Raw genomic sequence first — 20,750 nt, forward strand, 5'->3', positions numbered from 1 at the left:
TGTCTTCATATTTACAGAGCCTTGCATTTAATTCAATCACCAGCAAATTTTATCCTCTGTTTAATTTGATCTAAACCTCTGTAACCACATCATCAGTAGCAAAAAATAACATAACTCCCATCCTTTATTTTCATCAGTGCTGATCGCTGCAAAGCAGCTCTTACTTGACAGTTTGGTCAGGCAACAAAGCTGTTTTAATTAACAAGAAAGGCTTTATCTTTGGGCAACAGATAGTCCACAGGGAAAGTTAAAAGCTTTATAAATATATAAGTTTTCAGTAAATTTGAGTTATTGACACAGTGTTATATCACAAATACTACTGAATACTACAGAGACCTGTGCTGGGCACAGCGTTGCTATGGTGTGCACAACAAAACCAGCTACATTCATCAGCCAGCACAGTGGACACGGACCCAGTCAAAATACTTGGGCAAGTAATAGACCAACCAACTTACAGAGGAGTTTTGACTTAGGGAAGTTTTAAGAATTAGTTTTGTATGAAGTCAGTTCTTTGCCTGCATCAAAGTGACCACCCTCCTACTGCAGTTGCTTTTGCCCAATGACTTGACATTGCCACGATGCTCCTTTCCCTCTGCTCCTTCCAACACCTTCCCTGCAACAGGACTTTTCTGATGCGCGCTTCAAAAATCTGGCAGAAAATTCAGAATATCAGAAAAATCAGAATAACAAAAGGGGGAAGTGTGACCTTTTTGGGGTCCAGAGGCATGGCAGGGGGCAGAAAAAGATTATAGGGTTAGAAAGGCAGGAATGGACAAACTGAGAGAACAAAAGCCACGATCTACGTTATTTCAGTTGGCCCCATGCCACAGAACCTTTCGCAGGTAAGGAAGATAGCTAACAAAGCTTCGTACCCGCTCTGGTATCTGCTTATTTATACAAGGTGTAAAAATTAAATAAGCTGGGCCACAAGAAGAAATTAATTCTAAGTCCAGCACGAACAGGGACAGGGTTTGGACCTGGGTCTTCCACTTTACTAGAGGCTTCCTCCTGCTCATCACTTGCCATCATGGGGCGGGGGGGGGGGACACTTAAGGTTCTCACCAAAATTTAATTGTTTTGGCTAGACTTTGGGTTTGACACATCAGTGCTTTCTTCGTTGTGGAGTTCCTAGGCAGGTTTATCACCCTATGGGTCACACAGAGAGTTTTCTCCTTGGTTTCACAGAGCCAACGATAAGGAAACTTCCCTTGCAAGTCTCAGGAATGTTCAGAAGTGCAGCACAGCTGCTCTGATCTGGAGCGTTCTACAAACTCCCAGGGACAAACAGGCTCTGAGGTTGTGCAGGTGGAGCTTAGCTGTCTATAAATAAGAGCACAGTTTGATCTTTGGCTCCGCCGAGGCTGGAGGGCTGCCAAATGTTTCTGGAAACTTGGATGGAAGAGAACAAGAACAAATACGATAAAATGAGCAGAGACTGACAATGATTTATAGAGTCAATGATCATTATTCTGTACTCACAGTGTTTGCGCTTTTGGAGTAATGTTTCATTTTTCAATAAACTTGGCTTTTTCTTATTCGTAAGGCTCTATTCTCTACCCTTTAACACAGACTGCTCACCAAACCCCCCTGAGCTGCAGCAGCAATGGCATTCACAGCATAGTGCAGCTGATGGAAAAAAACAAGGAGACTGAAAAAAATCTACACCGAAAACAAGGTGTTGGCACCACACAATTTAACCATGAATGCGGGAAAGAATATATGCAGAGAAAACAGAGGTTAAAACAATATGAATACAAACTTAAGCACAGGGCAGAGCACTTGAAGTATTTGTTCCGACAGTCGGTTCTGTAAATAAAACTCCCTTTTATGACAAGACAGCCGTAAAACTTATCAGGAAACAGTGTTCTAGGCTTTTTACTCATCCTCTCCTTCGCTTTGCTGCTGGTGTTAGCACATGATCCTCTTTCACTCTACGACTTCAGGCAGTCTCCTTACCACAAAGGTTCTTTGTTGGATTTCAGAATAAGCCTACTTTAATGGGGGTTTATACGGCCTGCCCTACCCCTAATCTAGCTCCTGCAAAAAGGTTTACATAAGGAGAGAGCAAGCACACATAATTCATTGGAATAATGCCCTGAAAGACTTTCAGAGAAACTAGAGCTTAAAAAAAAAGGTCTCTCCAGCCATTGTCTGATTAAAAAATGCTAAGAGGCCACAAAAGCTTCACCCATTATTAATAATTTCTATTTTATAGCACTATTGCAACTTTATTAGTAGCTTAACAAGACCACAAAATTTTAATTTTTATTTTCTTTCTTCACATACTTTACCAATTAACTAGCTTAAAAATTAATTCAAAGAAAAAAACCCCAAAAAACTTCTCTTGTCACTTTTACATGAACAACGCTGTCTTGCACCGTTACCAGATTTTTTTCATGGATATACCTAGTAAGCATACATGACAAGTTGAATTTCTAACCCTGTTTATTCCAATATGGTACATAAGAGAGAAAAACTTTTCCAACAGTGAAAGGTAAAAACCATAAGCGAGTCTGAAGTTCTTCTGTGATAAATATTTTATCAGAACTAACTTCCAATCATCTGATTTTCTATTTTGGTGCACACTGCAGCCTAATTATTGAGCTAGGAAATATAACGTTTTTCCTTTTTCACAAAAGCACACATGCCTGGTCAGCCTGCTAAAGAGGTCCTGTCTTCCTACACGTTACGTTTCACAAATCTGTTCTGTTAAGTGCAATTAACATCAGCATTAAAATGCAAAATATTTTTAGGATGTAATCCAAGTGAACATCTTCAGCATTCCTCCTAGCTATTGAAAATGCACAAGTTTTGCTTTCCCGCTCCCCCCCCCCCTTTTTTTTTTTTTTTTTTTTACAGTCAAGTACTTGTGTGCTAGCTTAAGCTGCAGGGTCTGGAAAACAACGGGTTGTGATGCAGCAGCCTTTGGAATCCTAATGCTGCCAGAAAACGCATCTTGTGCTGAATGCAATATTTAAGAATCTGTTTGTTTACAAGGTGTCAGCAAATTAAGATTCTATAATTTGCTCCCAACTTCACATGATTTATTTCGGTTTACAACCCTACAGAAAACAATTTCATAGGCACGGTTGCATTATATCATATGTATAAAAATTAAGCCAGCAGAAGCCTCACAATTGCAGCGATTAAGCTGCAGAATGAACCACAAGAAGCATCTTTGCTTCAGTAGTTCTCACACAGATATCATCTCCCCCAAACTCTGGAAAAAAAACCCAGAAATAAAAGAAAAGTGTGGTCCATTTGAGTGCGAAGTGCCTTCCCAGCAGCACACCCTCTCGGTCAACTAAAGCTTTTATGAAGAGGTGTCTTTCACAGGTCAAAATTACTTTTTTTCCCCACTAATCAGCCTGCAGAGCAGCATCTTTTCGTAGGCTAGTAACGGCAGCAGCATTTCAATCCAAAGCCATATACACCAAAGACCCCAACCTCTGTCCAAAGGAAAGAAATGACACGTTTACGTGTCCCTTCCCTGCCTGCTCTGCAACCCCAAACCCAGAAAGTCTAACTGCCAGCACATGCTGAAGCAGCGGCCACGTGGAAGAACCAGCACTGCGACTACCAAGTTGTGTAAGTTGATGAGCCTCGCAGTGCACCAGAACGTTAAACTCTATGAGCCCAAATCCCTCAGCAGTTCCCGGTCCATAAACGCGATGATACAATACTGCAGCTGCACATTTACTGCACGCCCCAAACTCATCACGTCCATACATTACTTTGGGAGCTCCACCTAAGATGGATGATGCACTGTTTTCAGTACGGTTTTGGAGCTTGACCATTTCTACATACTGTAAAGTAAATGCGGATGGCATGGCTAAATCCCAGCTTTCAGATAATCTATTTTTGGTCTGCTCTTTGTCAAAGATTCATCCATCAAGAACTGTTCCAGTAAACACTTTCTAATATTCCATAAGAGGGGAAGAAGGGACTTAATCTCAAACTCTGTTTAGGAGAAACACTGATATCCAACCTCCCATTAGCCAACTTGAGCTGACACTGTAAGTCTCCTCTCCAACACCAGCAGGGAAAAAAAAAAAAAACAAACCACAAACAGGGAAAAAACAGGGTCAGTACTTTGTATGCCTTTTACATCTTGTCCTACTCCGACTAATGAATGTGGCCAGCCTTCCTGGAGGTGAAGATGAAAATAAAATTCAGAGCCCAGAAGTTTTGCAGCTGTTCATTTACCCTATATAGCATCCTCCCAAGAACAGCCACTTGATCTTCTCCTCTCTTGTTCTACTATTAGAAAGGTATTTTCCCCACTCTAATAAAGTTGCATATATCGAACAAGGGCCCACTATCTCACAACTGTGCAAAAATTTATCCTGTGCAGCAAATTATTTGCCCCTTCTTTCCCATAAAGATAACCTCTTTAGAAAAAAAAAAGAAAAGAAATACAAAAGCAAGAGAAGCAACATGAACTATAAGGCTCAAGGGAATAATTCATTTCCCTACCACTTCATCTTCAGTCCAACACTTCTCAATCAGTTTTGGCACAGGTTTCTTCACCAAGCGCTGCAGGGCTTTTCCAGCATCATAGTTACTTTCATGTAGCTAAAAAATAAAGAAGACAAATAGATCATTCCGTGGAATTAGCAGGGATCTGATATTGGAGAAAAAACACTAAAGGGGGCCACATGAGATGTTCTATGCCTAATTATTTTCACTGTTGATATATGAAGAGAAATTTACACAACCTGAAGGGTAATTGAGGCTTTATTAGTAGAAGAAACAACATTAAACCAAGTATGCTTTCCCCTTCCTTCCTAAACTTCTCCCAGATAATGTTTGAGTCCATAAAGCACTGAAGATTTTTTTAGTTAACTTTAAAAAATACATTTTACATTAGAAATTGCAAGGAAAATTTTAAAAAGCTTCAACAAAATATTTTTCAAAAGGAGTTGTATCTTATGCAGCTTATTTTGTTCAGATTAGTAAAACCAACTGGAAAAACTAACAGAGGAGGGATTGCAAGCCATGGGATGTCATGTTTATCCACACAGAAAATCCTCTTTATTTTTATTGCCCTGCAAAGATCACCATGTTGTTGGGAAACAAGAATGGAAAAGAAACAAAACCTCTACAGATAGCTACAGAGTACATAAAAGCAACTAGGGATGTCTAAGTTGACGTTACTCTTTCAGATGGTCACAGCCTACAGTGTACCTTATTTTCTACAATAAATTCAGTATCTATATGATCAAACGCTGTCTGAAGTAGACAGTAGACATTTAAATCACGGTGAGGTAGAAAAACAACTACGCTGGAAAAAAAAGATAACTCAACAATGAACCCATGAGACTCTCCGGCTCTTAACTCTTGATAGAAAACATTTAGCACACTGCAGATTTATAGCCTGTCCTATCTTCAAAGTACAGTGGGATTTTAAGGACTGAAGGACTAGTCAGGAGCCTGCTCTGTGTCTTCTGAAAATGATCTCCAAGAAAAAGAAATATTGCTGGGATGACAAAAACTGAATTACCTTCCTACACCCAAGAGGGAGAACAATTTGCATGCAAGCTTCCCTACACACACACGAGGTAGGTGTTTCTAAACAACGTGCTAAGCAAACCAAAGCTTCGAACCTATCGATTAACATCACAGAATTTTACAGACCCTCCAAAGTTTCTTTACAATAGGGACAGTCAGAACATGATTCTGTACACTGATCATCTCCTGCTTTTCCTTCCCACCCAGCATTTATCCCGAGCCATCTGCATCTCACCCATGCTGCTAGAATTGTGCTTAATCAGGCTCAGAAAACATTTTTATACAAGTACTATAATTGGTGAACTTCTCCCAAGACTTATGAACCGAACAGGGATCAAGATACAATTACTGAACAGTGACAAGATATTAACTACTTTGTCACTATTAATATAAAGTTATAACAAAACCTGATTACAAGAGGAAAAAACTCCTCATTTTTCTTATGTCAAAAGGCTCAAATTTTAGAACAGCATTCTGTTTCAAATAAAAATAGCAATATTACTTTCTTACTGCTGCTTGCTGTAGCTATTTACATCTCTCAACCAATTCATAAGTACCGATTCTGTACATTTGACAATGGTGAGACCCCTTCTACGCTGGGGCCACCTCCTAACAATACTGGTTTTTTTTTCTTGTATTGCTTCTTTTGTCCGATCTTGCCTTCACTCAGCCCGTAAGCTCTTCGGTGCACCAGAACGCCCTGCATGCATACTGCATCCAGTAGCATGATTCACAGACTGTTAAAAGCTCTAAGTAAATTACTCAAATTTACTTCTGTTAAGTAGGTCTAAGTGATTTCTACTAAGAAATAAAGGCAGATATTGGAATCAAGAGACAAGGGAAAAAACAAATCACTGGCCTTACAGAAATTTTTTTAGACTATAATAAAAATCAGTTTCTACTAAAAGCCAGCTTTGTATGGTTCTGCCAAGAAATAATCTATGAAAGGTTCATGCACTGACTTTTGAAAGCCACCACGCAACTTCAAGAAAGAAGAAAGTCAAATGGCACCTTAGATTGCTGTGATGGCATTTACAACAAAATACAGAGATGCGTGCATATATATGTGTGTGTTTTTATTATAAATACAATATACATGCTTCTTTAAAGCTGCACCACTGTTGAATCTAGGATGAGCCCGATCTAAGAAGCCTGCATGGCTCCAGAGCCATGGTCAGGGCAGAATATTCAACAAATCTTCAAGAGCTGCAGCAGAACGTGGGAAAAGCTGGGAAATGGAAAGCAAAGCTCTGCGCAGGACTCATGCAGCTGTGGAGAGAAAGCACATCTGTAAGGCCTGGTACAGAGCAGTCTTCATTTTCACTTCCTGGATTTTGTCAACTCCGGTTTTAAATAGCTTGTGCATCTGTAAGCATATTGTTTTCTTATAAAAGAGGGTTCGCTTTTTCAATAAAAGCGATACTGTAAGTGGGCAGGGAATTTCACAGACCAAGAAGTGCCCATTTCACACAAGGCACTGTGGTCCATCATACTGGCGCACGCTATGAAATGGTGGATTTTGGATACCACGTACCATGCCGTGCCATCTTCCAGTCTATTTTATTGGCATCTCAGGTGTCTGGTCACGAATGCCACAGGACGGACTGTGACAGTCTATAAAGCCAAGCAGTCTGCAGTACAAAGCGCACCAGAAATGACTTTCTTTTCTTTAGTAAAGCAGAAGTCCCCGCACGTGAACCTCAATGTGTTAAAAATAACGTGCTATTTATTCCGTTTACCGATGAAATTTCAGTTCCATATAATCTTGGAGCCTCCTTTGTAACACCTGGAGAGCTGAGTTTCCAGAAAATATTTTGATCGACAATTGTTACTAAACCCCTCAAAGCAGTTGGGTATAAAAGCAGAAGTGCACAGCCCTCTAGAAAATCAGGCCACCCAGAAGTCAGACTGCGCATCTCCCACTGACAGGGAGGAGCATCTTATCAGCCGTGTTAAAGAAGACATTAGCACATTACGGGTTACGCTTCACACAAATTGGTTCAAACCTTCTCGTATCTGTAGGAAGAGATCTTGAACTGATGAAGGTGCTCTTCCACCTCCACCAATTTATTGGGGCATTCAAAATTTATTTATACTTGAGGACTTTTAAAGTAAAATAATTCTAAAAATAAGAGGTCATGGCTGGGCAGAGATCATTACCTGCAATGTGTTTTTAGAACAAACACCAATATTCCCTTAACTGGGGGCCTGAATTTTTTTTTTTTCCCGTAACAACAACTAAAATAACAATAGCATACAGGGTGTTACTGCAGTAAAATAAGCACTCGGCTATTATAATGGGAACAAGAAAGAAAACTAAGCCAGGGTAGTTTTCTATTCATTTTCAGCTTTCTATACGGCACCTACCGGAAAGTTACAGATACTCTGTGCAATAATTATAACCATGTGTACCTTGGCAGAGTAACCATAGAAAACAATGCCTCAGCTTCCGAAAAATAATTCCCTCCCCACCCTAATTTCTTCAGCTAATTGATCTCCGTAAGCTACTGCCACGAGATGCGCTAACACATCCGAGCCACCATCGGCACCTCCCGCTGCTGAGCATCAGGGAGATGCGTTACCCGAGATCACTCAGCAGAAACCATCGCCTCTCCAATCTGTCTCCCAGGTGGAATTTCCTGAGGTACAGCAGAACCATGGCTTATAAATCTGTCTCTGTTGACTACTCCCACGGCTGTACCTCCGTGCAGGTGAAACCATGATCTCGGCCCATCTGACATCAGCCACAAGGCAAAGGATAAGGAGTCGAAAGCTCGACTTGCAGTGCCCGTACTCAAACAACACGACCGACTTCAAACTTTTTTTTTTTTAAAGACTCCTGTGGTATGCAGTACCTACTTAAAGGCATGAAAATAAGATGTTGTCTTTTCTACTGGGCACACATTAATTTTTCTCCTTGTTTGCACTCCAGCACTGGGAAGAGATCCATCTTCAAGAAAGAAAGGACTGTTTGTTTTGCCAGCTCACCTTGCAAATGTTTTTTTCCATGCGTGCCACTACCTAAAAGATTTTTCACTTCAGAAATCTGACAGCGTTGAAGAGAATGGTGCTTCTGTTTCTTTTCCCTGCTTGCTCCCTCCCCAAACATGCAGTAATGCCAAAGCCTCTTTGTAACTTGGAGGGCATCTTTATTTTGCCTCAAGGACAACACGTGTTTTTCCCTGGCAGCCCTATTGCCCAAGCAGTTTAAACTAAAAAAAAAAAAAATCAGACAAGCTCAGAAAGAATGGACTGGTCTAACAGGCAACTACTCTGGTTACTGAACGATAGAAGAGTTTACAGGCCATCAGAACTGTCCCAAATCAGCAACAGAAAATATGAGTATTAACTTTTGACCAAGTAATTACGTTAATAACAATCACAAAACCCGTAAGCACAGACATGAAAGAAGAGCCATCTAACAGAAAGGACACAGATGCGAAAACAGGAGAAGTGATACAGGTTTACAGTCTCCTGAAAAATGTTACTTTTAGCAAGCAGGAAAAAAAAAAAAGCTTTTATAAGCGTCAGGAGTAGGATAATGCCCAAAAAGGAAAAATATTTTTTTATAAGTGCCAGAGTTACATTTACTTGTTTCAATCTGGCTTATTAATTCTCTGCTTATTACTTTCGGTCATTTAATATATACAAGCACTTTATTGGCAAGCAACTCAAACATATAAATAATAGCTAATGATGCCTGCCTATGGTTTCATTAACTGCTGCTTGAACTTTTCAAGGTATTGCTATAAACACTAGATTACTACCCTGTCATCTAGAGAATCATCATTTTTAGCATTAACTCTGCCATCTAAATTTTGAACCCCGGTGACACTGTGCACGTATACAAACGCACCAGAAGGAATCAACACAAATGTACTTATACTTTAAAACAAAACCACAGCGATTTCTGCATCACTGGATAGGATTTTAGATTAAAGAAAAAATTCTGAACGTGCACGTGCCCAAAAACCTCTTTTATATTACGACAGCCATTAAACAAAGCTCCATCACAGGCAAGGCTTATTACCATAAAGTCTGCACATTACCACACGGTTTCAAGTTTCTACTACAGCTTCTCAGCGGAGCTGCCATTTTCTGTCTGCGTGAGGTTGCAAATAAATTCTCCTTTTGGCATGGCTCAGCTGTCAGGCACCTCTGTTCTGTAATGAACCCATGAATTACATCTTGCAGCTCTGACATCTCTGGTCTTGCTCATCAAAATATTGTTCTTCAATTGTAATTTATAACTTAATTTAAATGTCCCTTTTACTGTGACCTTTTTAGATCAGAATGGCATTGCATCTGGCAGCTTCTACTTCAGCAAGGCATCCTTTTGCAATTACAGTCATTATGATCTCCGCTGAAAAGCCCATCTGAGTTAGACTGCATTCATGCTACGGTATTAAATAATTGCAGTCCATTAAGAACACTGTTAGATTCCAGAGTCTTTTTCTCTAAGGAAAAATTGCTACTATACAGCGATAAAGCAGTACCGAACTACTTTGAAGTCTACCCAGAAAAGGCAATACAAGCAGAAGGGATGGTTGAGGCAGAACACCTTTTTGTGGGGACGCAGCCGTGTCCCACACTGGAATTCAGGAGCTCTGCAGGTTGGAGCACTGGCTCTTCCACCGAGCCATCGCTGGCCACGGACAATCCTGTCCCTTCTCAGGGCACACGGATATAAAGCCTGACCTGCCAAACATGAGCTAAATACCCATATTGCAAGAGCATTTAAAGACTCAATACAGATGAGTTGAAAGAGATTTTTCACTGCTGCCAAGCAGTGGAATTGTAAAAGACGACGATATTTGCCTGGTACTCTATGGATTATATTTACATAACTTCCCTATTCAAGCACCAGTTATTGTAATCTATGCAGGCTTAAGAACATTGTAATTATTAATGAACTATTTGCCCCTCTCACTGAAGAGGACAATGGTCAAGATACCCAGTAGCTCCATAAAACTGTAGCACCTTTAAGAGGGTAGAAAATAAAGAGGAGAGAAAAGGAAAAAGACAACAAGGAAAATGAAAAGCAGAATGAGAATTACTGCGATGTGGCTTGAGTAGCTAGGTCTTTTGGTGTAATTACTCTAATCCAAGCACCTAATTTAATACAAAATGTAATCGAGGCCACTTTCAGTAGCAGAGCTGACAAGTTTCAGTTTGATGCAGATACTCTTTATAGCTACAGACGTCTTGCCCTATTATCAAATGGAATATGCTCCATAGCAAATATCTTATTAGGTGAAACAGCAAAATCTATTTCCGAATTTGCATCATCCTTTAAAAGTGCTCATCCTCCAAAGTCACAAGATTTGATTTTTATCAACCATGTCTGCTACTCAACAAGACGCTAGCCCCAAATGCCCTTTAATTCCAGGAATTTCCTTTCCTCCCTCCTCTCTGAAATTCTACCTCCTCCCCACCTGCTGCAACACACTGAACAATCTGGATCAGAGAAAAAAAATAAAAATACTGCCCTCAGATAACAAAACTACTTTGCTGAGCTCCCTCTGGTGCCCAAGGACAATGGAACCTTGAACCAATCAAGAACCTAAACCCTCCAACAGAAGGACTCTGCCCAACAATCTCCTTTTGCTAACCGGGACAGTTAACTGGGAAGTTTTGATTTATAACTAGTTGACACAGCTTGGCCTGCAACAGAATTTGAAACGAACAAAAGAAAGAAGGTGACAGAAATCAGTAAGCTACCAATTTTCCTACTAAAAGAAAATTACTACTCGTTCTGTTTTTAAAAATACCTGATTTGTGCTATCCGACAGCTTGAAAATACAGAAAACAGTCGCCACTGGTTTCAGGGCAGGGGGGAAGGCACCTTCCATCTCTTCCCCACAGTTCTAATCTATTTTCAGCTTCTAAATAAACTCTAATTGCTACAAAGTTACCTGAGACACTAATGATGGAGATTAAAAAGCCAGATGCTTGTGTTACCCCCACTTCTCACACACGGGTGCTGCCAGGGCTCTGCCAAACAGCTCAAAAGACAGTCGCAAAACAGAGAACGGCAGAGGGAGCTAACTGTGCCGGCTGGGCTCGAGGGTCCACGCTGCAGCCGTGGCTCCTGCTCCGCCGGGCAAGAACTTGCCAAATACCTGCAAAACTTGCAGCAGCATTTAAAAAAAACCCCAAAACTTTAAAAAAAAATTATATATTTTACGCATTCCCCCAAAATTTCTAAAAGTAACCATGGCAGTCATTTTTGTCCCTTTTTATCGGCCCGTTTCAACCGTTTCTCTAGAAAGATTTCCTGACTCATCTTACAAATAAAGTGCTGCAGTTTTTCCCCTAAGAGGAAGGATAAGGATGAATGAAAATTCAAAGTGGCAAAATTGTCTTACGCACTAGAAGTGGCTTCGTTTTCCAACATGCCCAGGCAGAGAGTGATAGCCCCTGAAGTGCTGCGCTACCTCATTTGAACCGTGAGAGTAGCTGTTAATTAAGACTCATCCAAAAGGAAAACTAGTAATAATAAGAAATGCTAACATATATTTAAATAATTTTTTATGCTTTCAACCTTGTCTGTAGTTAATGAACAAGAAAATCTGGTCTAAGGGCAAGTTAAAACAGGGAGTAATTTGTCTGGGTGACATCTTACTTAGAACTGAACTTCCTTAAACCGATATTACACTGTCATGTTTGTCACTCATAATGACATGTTCCCATGTAACAGTGTTATGAGAAGTCAGAACAACGCTATTAGTAAAGAGAGATTTATACAATATTAGCATATGATTGTTTTGTCTTTCTTCCATGCAGTAGTATGAGAGCTTAAGTGGTGGTATTTTCTTACCATAGGAGGATAAATAGAGTTGCTGGCACTTCGATTTCCCCAGCAAAAATCACATGCACATCAAAATGACCCAGAACTCTGAGGTTCCCTCTTACGCACTGAGTCTGCACGCTGTCATTTCCAATTCCTTTTCTAGGGTCTGCTGGTTTATATAACTGATGCTCACACTGGCTCTTGAATCAGAGCAACGGGCAAGGCAGAACAGCGAGAATTATTATTATGGAACCGGGAACAAAGAAGTAATTTAACTCCTCCTTGACCTGGATGCTCTGAGAAAAGAATTGTAGAAACTCTGAACAGCAGGCACAGGTCAAAAGCAGCAAAGGGTAAGAGAGGCCATGAGTTTATGGGTTTGTGTTGGTATGGAGCACAGAAAGGACCTTAAAACAGATCTGATACTAAATCAGAGCTCTGGAGGAGAGAGGCCAAGAAACGGGAGGAAGGGAGGGGAAGAAACTACACCAAGATTTACCCCAACTCTTACTCCACAGGACTCGCTAGCAGCGGCAACTATGCTTATGCTCAATATTCAGCTTATTACAATCTTTCCACGGATTGTCAGATTTAGGGCATCAGCTTTCTACCACGGAGCAGGATGAACTTTCTGAGCATATTTTTTTGCAAACCTATTTGTCAGCCATTTCTGCTCTCCAAAATCACTGCTGTAGTATTAAACACTTCTTTTGCTAGCTCTAACCTGCAGTGCTTGCCAGCTCCAGTTCTTGTAACAGGCCCTCACCACATTAAGACATTTTAAAATCGATTCTTCCAGCCTTTGCATACCCAAATTCTCGATACGATGACTTCCTAATATCCTTGAAAGTTTTTGCCTGCTTTTCTGCTGAAGCCATGATTTCAGCGAGGTTCCAACACTACCCCTATGGTGCAAAGTGAGATGAAGACAGAGGAAGAGCCCCTTGCTGCTGCTCCTCCTCCTCCCTACGCACAGCTCCGCCTCAATCAGCTTCTGCAGCACTTCCCGATACAGTACGCTGGGACACCAGTAACTCCCACGCTTTCTTTTACCAGTACATCAGAGAAAACAGCTCATTTCTTTAGAGAAAACGAACAACTCTGACCAAGAGAGGTGAACGCGGAGTTTTCGCTTGTGTGCCACAACCAGGTAGGTGTAGGAACAGCCACAGGCTTCTGCCTAAAATGAAGGTGATATTAAGGCACTCAGGAGGTGGTATCAGCTCGCTCCCATTGTTTCACTTGGCTCTATTTCTTGCATTATGAATGAAAGCACGTGCAAAGTGATCCAAACCAGCTGCAATTAACACCAGCCTACCAGAAACGTGGGGTTTTTAAATGAAAAGGTCTTTCTCCTTGCCTGGCAACTTTGAAAAGGACATCAGTAAGTTTTAACTAAGGGCAAAACACCACTAATGTTTCCACTGGAAGAATGATTTAAGACGTTCCTACCACCTCGGTTGTGCTGATTCAACTATTTGACAGCCCTCCTACACGCTGCCCGTGTGATGTTACTTTAGAGTATCCCACAAGCGGTACACGCTTTGTTTCGAAAAATGAACAAAACCACAAAAGCACCACTTTGGAGGTCACATTAAAGTTTTTACAACCAGAATACTGTCAAAAAGCCACAAAGCTCTTCTGTGTATTTACAACCTTTGCAGATCCTTAATAAGGCTACAACAATCATGCCAAAATCCTCCTGCACATGCCTCACAGTAGATAAAGTTCTGAGGGTGGGATAAAAAAAGGAAGGGAAACACTGAGGAAAACACCTGTGAAAACAAGAACAGTTATTCATATGAAGACAAACTAATACAACTTTGGCTGTTGTGTGTATATAGAAAGCTAGGTAACAAGCCTCCAGAAGGTACGATGCTTAAAGAATTACAACCGTGATACAAGTACCTGTAAATATTTGTTTTCCATCTCAAAAAAACAAAGCAAAACCCACACAATGGAGCCAGAGACTTACTGCTTGCTAAGTTTGCATGTTGCTTTTTCACATGTACAAAACCAGGTTTCAATATGATTGACCTTTAACTGACTTGCCTATAAGCTCTCTATGGTGTAAGAGCTTACAGCATTTCCACCAAACACAACACAAAGGGACCACTACTGATGTATTAGTGTAAATTAACCTTGAGGAAATTACGGAATCACAGTACAGTTATCACTTCTGAATTTAAAAGGCAGAAGTGATGTACGTGGCTCTGGATATTAAGAGAAGGGCACATCCTGTTACATTTGAAGGCAAACACTCCTTTAGATTCCTAAGGAGCAAGACAGAAATGACTCCAGTGATCCGTATGCCACTGAAATGACCCTTCCAGGACTGAAGTGTAATTTTAAAACTTGGTCCTTAAGACAACGCTTGTAAGTTTTCTGGTATGCTTTGTTAATCTGGTCTTTAACACTTCCTGATCTGAGTGTTAATAAAGGCAAAACTCAACATCATTTCTGCTTTTAAGAACATTTAAACTACTTTCTGTTACTTTTTTGGTAGGTCAATACTGAACTGCATGGCAAAAACCTAACCTGAGTTGTCTGACACCGCAAGCCACAGTCCAATAATCCACATAAATGTTTTGGCACTATGTATTAGCTTAAAAGGCCGATGTGGACAAGAAGGACATTCTCTGTAACAAGCTCTAGGATCACACCTCTATGAAGTTCTCAGTCCCACAAGGAAGGAACACTCAAGTATAGAATTCCCTATGTCTAAGAGGACTTTTGCAAAACATAATGCCAGAATTGGAGTCTTGCACGAGAACAAGGACACACAAAAACACAAATCAAAAAAAGCTTCATCTGCTTGTCTGCACATGCTGGAATTTGACCCGGCCATAGAACGTTAAGTGCAGTCTTGCTGGTGTTGTGGGTTTTTTTGTTTGTTTTTTTTTTTTTATAAATTTGAAAACTGGAAACTTCTTCTCATGCTCCACATAAGTGTTAGAGATGGCCCAGGTTACCCGCCAATCGTATGTGTTACAGAAGAAATTTATCCACAAGTAAAATATACTAGCACCACAATTGGCCATTTTTTTTTTAGAAAATACTTCCACAAGACTTCTTTCTTCCTTCTACAGAAGGGAACAAAAGGGTGCGTCAGATGCATTCCCACACTGAACATGTCATTAGAGTGGGCGACGCACTCACAAGTAAAGACTGCTAAGCAAAATAAGGTTGTTAATTAAACTCGCCTGATTTGGAAAGGGAATAAATTCTAAGGTTTTCAATTGATTTCCAAATTTCAATTAGCTTGGAACAGACAAAAAAAAAATCCAAACACCCACAAATGGCTGATTAAATCCTGGCTCTCTTGCATGATTTTCTTTTTAAGGATCTCCATAGGTATGTTGTAAACATAGTGTTTTGAGGGGCTTTTTGACGGTATTGTGATTATTAAAAAGTGATGCCTATCCACACTCAAAGCCCAAAAGCGAAAAGTGCATTACTACCGAGTGTTAATTATAAAACTTTCCCATCAGCCATGCTGGCTCTCAGAACGCAGTAATGCTGTCCACAGTGACCCAAAGTAAGGTTTGGGAGTAACTCAAATGAGCATTTCCATTTCCCTTTTCGCTTATTAGGAAGAGCTCTGCCTCAAAGCAACGTGGTTCTCCAGTTCACAAGACAGGAGGAACCGGGTAGCTATAAAAAAATTAAAATGTTTCCATCACCTACCGTTTCACCAATAAAAAAAAATGCAAGTTTACTGAATATGCACGTTTTTATTTTACATGACTAATATTTTAAGGTCTAATGAATCAAATCGCCTTTGTTCATTAATATTTAAACAAAGTGCAAAAGACAGTTTTAGAAAGTCAGCCACATTCAGCTACCTGTTCTATGGTAGTATAACAAAAAAGTCTCTCTCTATCTAAAAAGATAATGTTGAAAAACTTTCAGGAACAAACATGTCCTCCTCCACGGCTCTCCGTGTGACAGCCACCACTCATCAGGAGGGCAACGAACTCCAAATGAAAACTTTATTTCCTTCCCAAGGGTTAAAATGACAAATGTGGCATCAAATCCCAAGAGCCAAACAAAGGAACAGGAGTTGAAATTCACCTGGAACATTAAGTGAATAATCATTTCAATGAGCTGATATATATATGTTGCATTGCGCCTTCCATGATCTTCATTTCTATCTGGTATAATTAACAATAAATCATTCTAGGGGCTACAGCATCTGTTATTACATAAATAAAACACTAGCAAAGGAGCTTGTCAAGACTGATTTATATGAAGTGCTGCTCTGAAGTTTATTGCATTTCCATAATAAGAAATCATACCATATCAATTTTTTCTACGTTAATCTTCTGGGTTGCGTATGATAATTTCTAAACAAAAACACAACTTACTGCAGGGTAAGATTCTCACAAATCATTTATCAGATAAATCTGGTATGTTTTAAACGGATGGTGAGCAGAAAGATTACGGGCAGCACCATTTTGGCAGGACATGAAATTACCTGTCTAGACTGCTTTAAGTTACCCAAAAAAGTAGGCTCTAAGAAATAAGCCAAAGTTTCTTAAAATATCCCACACGACAGAACTATCATTCATAAGAGAACACTTTTCTAGAAAAATTCCAAGTGAACAAGGAAAGTATCTTCGCTAGTTTCTAAAAATGACTATGAACAGTATTAGTTCCCAGAGTAGATTTTTGAAGCGTGAATAAATCAAACATCACAGAAGCCTAAGGACCTTCCAGGAGCCGTTAAGGTCAAACCTTGCAGGTTGTATTTTCCTGGAAGTACAACAGTCCAGGTTCAGGCAGACTCTTTAATGGGACAGACAAACAAGATGAAGAGGATAAATTAAGACTCTGTATAGTTCTTTTATTTCAGAAGTGTGAAGTCCTCCCCCACTCAGAAAATGAATCAGCAGTGATTTTCTAAAAGAGATGTGCACTAGAAATACAAAGAGAAAAGAATCAAAAGAACAGAAACAAAATATTTTAGGACTAATCTAAGTCTCAGAAGCAAGAAGTCTAGAAGTGCAACTCCTCAGGCTCCCAAGTGATTAAAGGGGGTAATTAAAATAGATAGCGAAGCAGTGAACCTAAATGAATTTTCTGCATTAGTCTTTTATTATAGATGACAAGGAGAAAGAAATTCCCATTTCAAAAGTTCCTTGATGATTATTGGCCTTAACAGAGATTTGAGTCTCTAAGAAGGATGTTAGTGAACAACTTGGAAAACTGTAGAGTGGTGAGCCCCCAGAATCAGATGGCACCCATCCCAAGAAGGAGGAAGGAAAAAGTTGTAAAACAGGTAAGAAACTGAAGCAGCTGTGCAATACAGACCTAACTACAATTCTTACCAAACTGTATAAAAATCTTTCACACACTGGTTATCTTTAGGAAAGGAACCAAAGGACTAAGATTTATACTTTCCCCTCAGTTCTCAGGTGCACTGCGAAGCACGGAGAAGACAGACTTGACTTGGCAGCCGTAAAAGTGAGAATAACAAGGAAGCATTTAATCTGGTTATAGAATTTGATCTTGGATTTCAGCTGGTTACACGTGCGACTGAATAGACTCTATTTAAACAATTTTGCAGAATATGACTGAAAGTTCTGTTGCTGTTTATTTAATAATACTACAGGGGCACATTTTAGATCTTAATCCTATTTTAGTCCTGTCTGTTGCAGGAAACGACCAAAATTGATGCACTCTATGAAACACATGTAATCAAATAGAAACGGAAATAAAACCGAAAAAACAGTGCAAGTGGGTTTCAAAAGTGAATGTTACCTAAATAACACTTTTCATGTTAAAGAATACAGGCATTTTAACTTTAGTGGAGATACCAAGTCATGCATACCTAATCACAGACTTGACCAGTTACAAACCAGTTCTACAACTTAGATCAAGCTGCTTCTTAACTTTCTGAAGTATTTAAAAACTTCATGTAATGGGATGTTTTACTGACAGTAAAGAATCAGTTAAGCATATTTAACGTGATTAATTTGATAAGGTCAGTTCCAATCACTTTAATAAAACAACCAAACACCACCACACTTAGGATACTTCCTCTAAACAAACAGATAACCTGTTTTGTCGCAGTGATTATCACTGTTTCTGATGTGTATCACAGACATCTACCAAGCTTTTAAGAATTTTATAAATAAATGGTTAAAAAAGCCCCTACGCGCTGTAAATAATTAAAGCATAGCAAGCAGAGGCAGACATAATATACTGTGGTCATTAGGTGGTGTTTAGCAGGAGTACAGCACACTAAGTTGTTTTTTGCTGATAGCACTAGTAGTTTTATTTTTACTAAATGAAAACAAATTATTTGAGCCTCAAGCACTGTGAGCAACGTAACGTATGAGTCACTGGAGATAGTTATGAACACTGAGGCAGAACATGCTTAAAATTTCTTTTAGGAAAGGAGATCTTCAAAAATTAAATGTGAAGGTACACGCTGCATCCTCCCTTGGCAGTTTCCAAAAAATACGCTCAACTGAAGCTGCTCCCAGCTTCCAGTCCTACCAGCTCCCCATGGGGTCTGCACATTTCTATGGGGATTGCCCCCAAAACATATTACAGATTTAGCTAGAAATTAATGCAGCAGAGGGTACACATCTTATCCTTTCTACAGCTTTCACGAGTGCACGTGACTACAATGTAACCAATAACCAATTTTGATCCCAAAATCTATTTTACCTGCTAAATATTTTATGCACTACTTGCTTTAAGTAGTCCAGAAATAAATGGAAAGACTGTTCTTCCACACAGCAGTTCTACATATACTTACTGTATTGAGCGCGTTAAGTGTAGTGTCGTCACGGGAGGCTGCCACACAACCATCTTCTGTGGATCCTCCGTCACACATGCCTGCAAAAGCTGCCATGCTCCTTTACAGTGTGAGGGGGAAAAAAGTTTAAATTCTTCAGCTGTTTGATGCACACATCATGCAATACACAAATAGTATATGTATACCTTAAATCACAAATTTCAGGGCCTTGCGATACTGTGTGCAATGAGTAAACAAGGCACCACAAACTCTGCTATTTGTTACGCAAACCTGAGTCGCCTCAGCATATGGAATAATTAATTCAAGATTAAAATCCAATCTAAGTGGATCTCATCAATTAAAAATCTGCACTGCAGTAGTACCAAATCCTGATCAGGATTACGGAAGATACAACCTCCAGACATGAGGACAGAGTCTCACCGCAGATAGCAAACCTTTTGTTATAATCAGTTTCATTATGTTAGAAAACTGACTTAAATTGCAGATTCCCCACATCTATGAATTCTTGCAGACTAGAAGTAATTTACTCATATTCTGAATTATTATGAGGCCCACCAGTGCACCTCATTAATCTACCAGGCATACCAGAGACCCGTATGAAACGGAGAAGTGGAGCTTATTCAAAAATCATTTATTCTCTGAAGGAATCCTGTGCTGTCACGGCTATGCCACTGGTAGCAGTTACTTCCCTTGTTACATGGTACACATCCAACACCAGCACATACTGCTGGTTTTGCCTTTTAAATCCAAAAGCCACAGCCAATGGAAAGACTCTGTGTTGGCCCAACATCAAATCAGAGCATTCTTGTCTCGAACTAAACATTTCAGCTTCTCTGGTTGACTTCCATGCTACACCAACACTGAATAGAAAGGAGTGACCGTAGCCAAGCGCACACACATGGCAGTCCACATTTCCACTACAGCATTCCAAAGACATTGGTAATACCTTGGGGGAAATTACCTTGCTGCCCTAAGGTACATAAGTAAGTCACAGTCGTTGACGCCTGGCATCCACACGAGTTCTTCATGCTGTGTCACCGTGTCACCATCTGGGGAAGGAAATGGCTGCAGATCAGGAAGTTTAGCCTGGGAAGAAAAAAAAAAGAAACGAAGAGTTCATTCAGACATTACAGTTGTTAACAATGTTAGGAGGATGCACAAGTGTTATAACAGAGTTTTTAAATTCTCTAGAATATTATGATCTCATAGATGGAAGATATTCAGACAACAGGTGGTGAAGGTATTTGATCCAAGTTTCAGAAGTTTGAGGAAACTGCGTCATCAAGCCCCAGCCTACTCTCTTTATCCAGCATTCCTTCTTCTAGCAGGGCAGGTCATTTCCTGACAACTGTGCAGGGTTAACACCACCTCTCAGACCACCACCAGCAAAGCCCTTCTCTATATAGACCAAGTGCAAACATGCCTGCAGAAATACCACAGCTTGACAGTAAACCATTTTGTACTGCACATTTAGTTCTCCACTGTACAGAAGTCAAACACTGTTGGACAATGCACCCCCAAACAGACGCTTTTCATTTGTCAAAAAGATGCTGTTACAACTCCTGCTTGCCAGGCTAAAACATACTCACCTAGCATACTACCGTGAAAGATGGCGGGAACGTGGCTATCATATGTGTACCACTTCACATGACTCAAAAACCCTATACATTTGACACT

General features: G+C 40.0%; 1 protein-coding gene across 5 annotated transcripts in view; it reads right to left on the reverse strand.

The window, feature by feature from the left end:
• Window positions 1–20,750, reverse strand: part of RERE (arginine-glutamic acid dipeptide repeats) — a 241,109-nt gene that overhangs the window by 73,476 nt on the left and 146,883 nt on the right. For all 5 annotated transcript variants that reach the window (XM_074609419.1, XM_074609418.1, XM_074609416.1 and 2 more), the window contains 3 exons: window positions 20,035–20,159; window positions 19,074–19,173; window positions 4,477–4,575 (listed from right to left, as the gene is read on the reverse strand). In XM_074609419.1, the coding sequence (XP_074465520.1) occupies window positions 4,477–4,575; window positions 19,074–19,173; window positions 20,035–20,159 (324 nt within the window). The remainder of the gene's footprint in view (window positions 1–4,476; window positions 4,576–19,073; window positions 19,174–20,034; window positions 20,160–20,750) is intronic.

The sequence above is a fragment of the Larus michahellis genome, chromosome 16 (genome assembly GCF_964199755.1).
Source record: "Larus michahellis chromosome 16, bLarMic1.1, whole genome shotgun sequence".
Taxonomy (NCBI): domain Eukaryota; kingdom Metazoa; phylum Chordata; class Aves; order Charadriiformes; family Laridae; genus Larus; species Larus michahellis.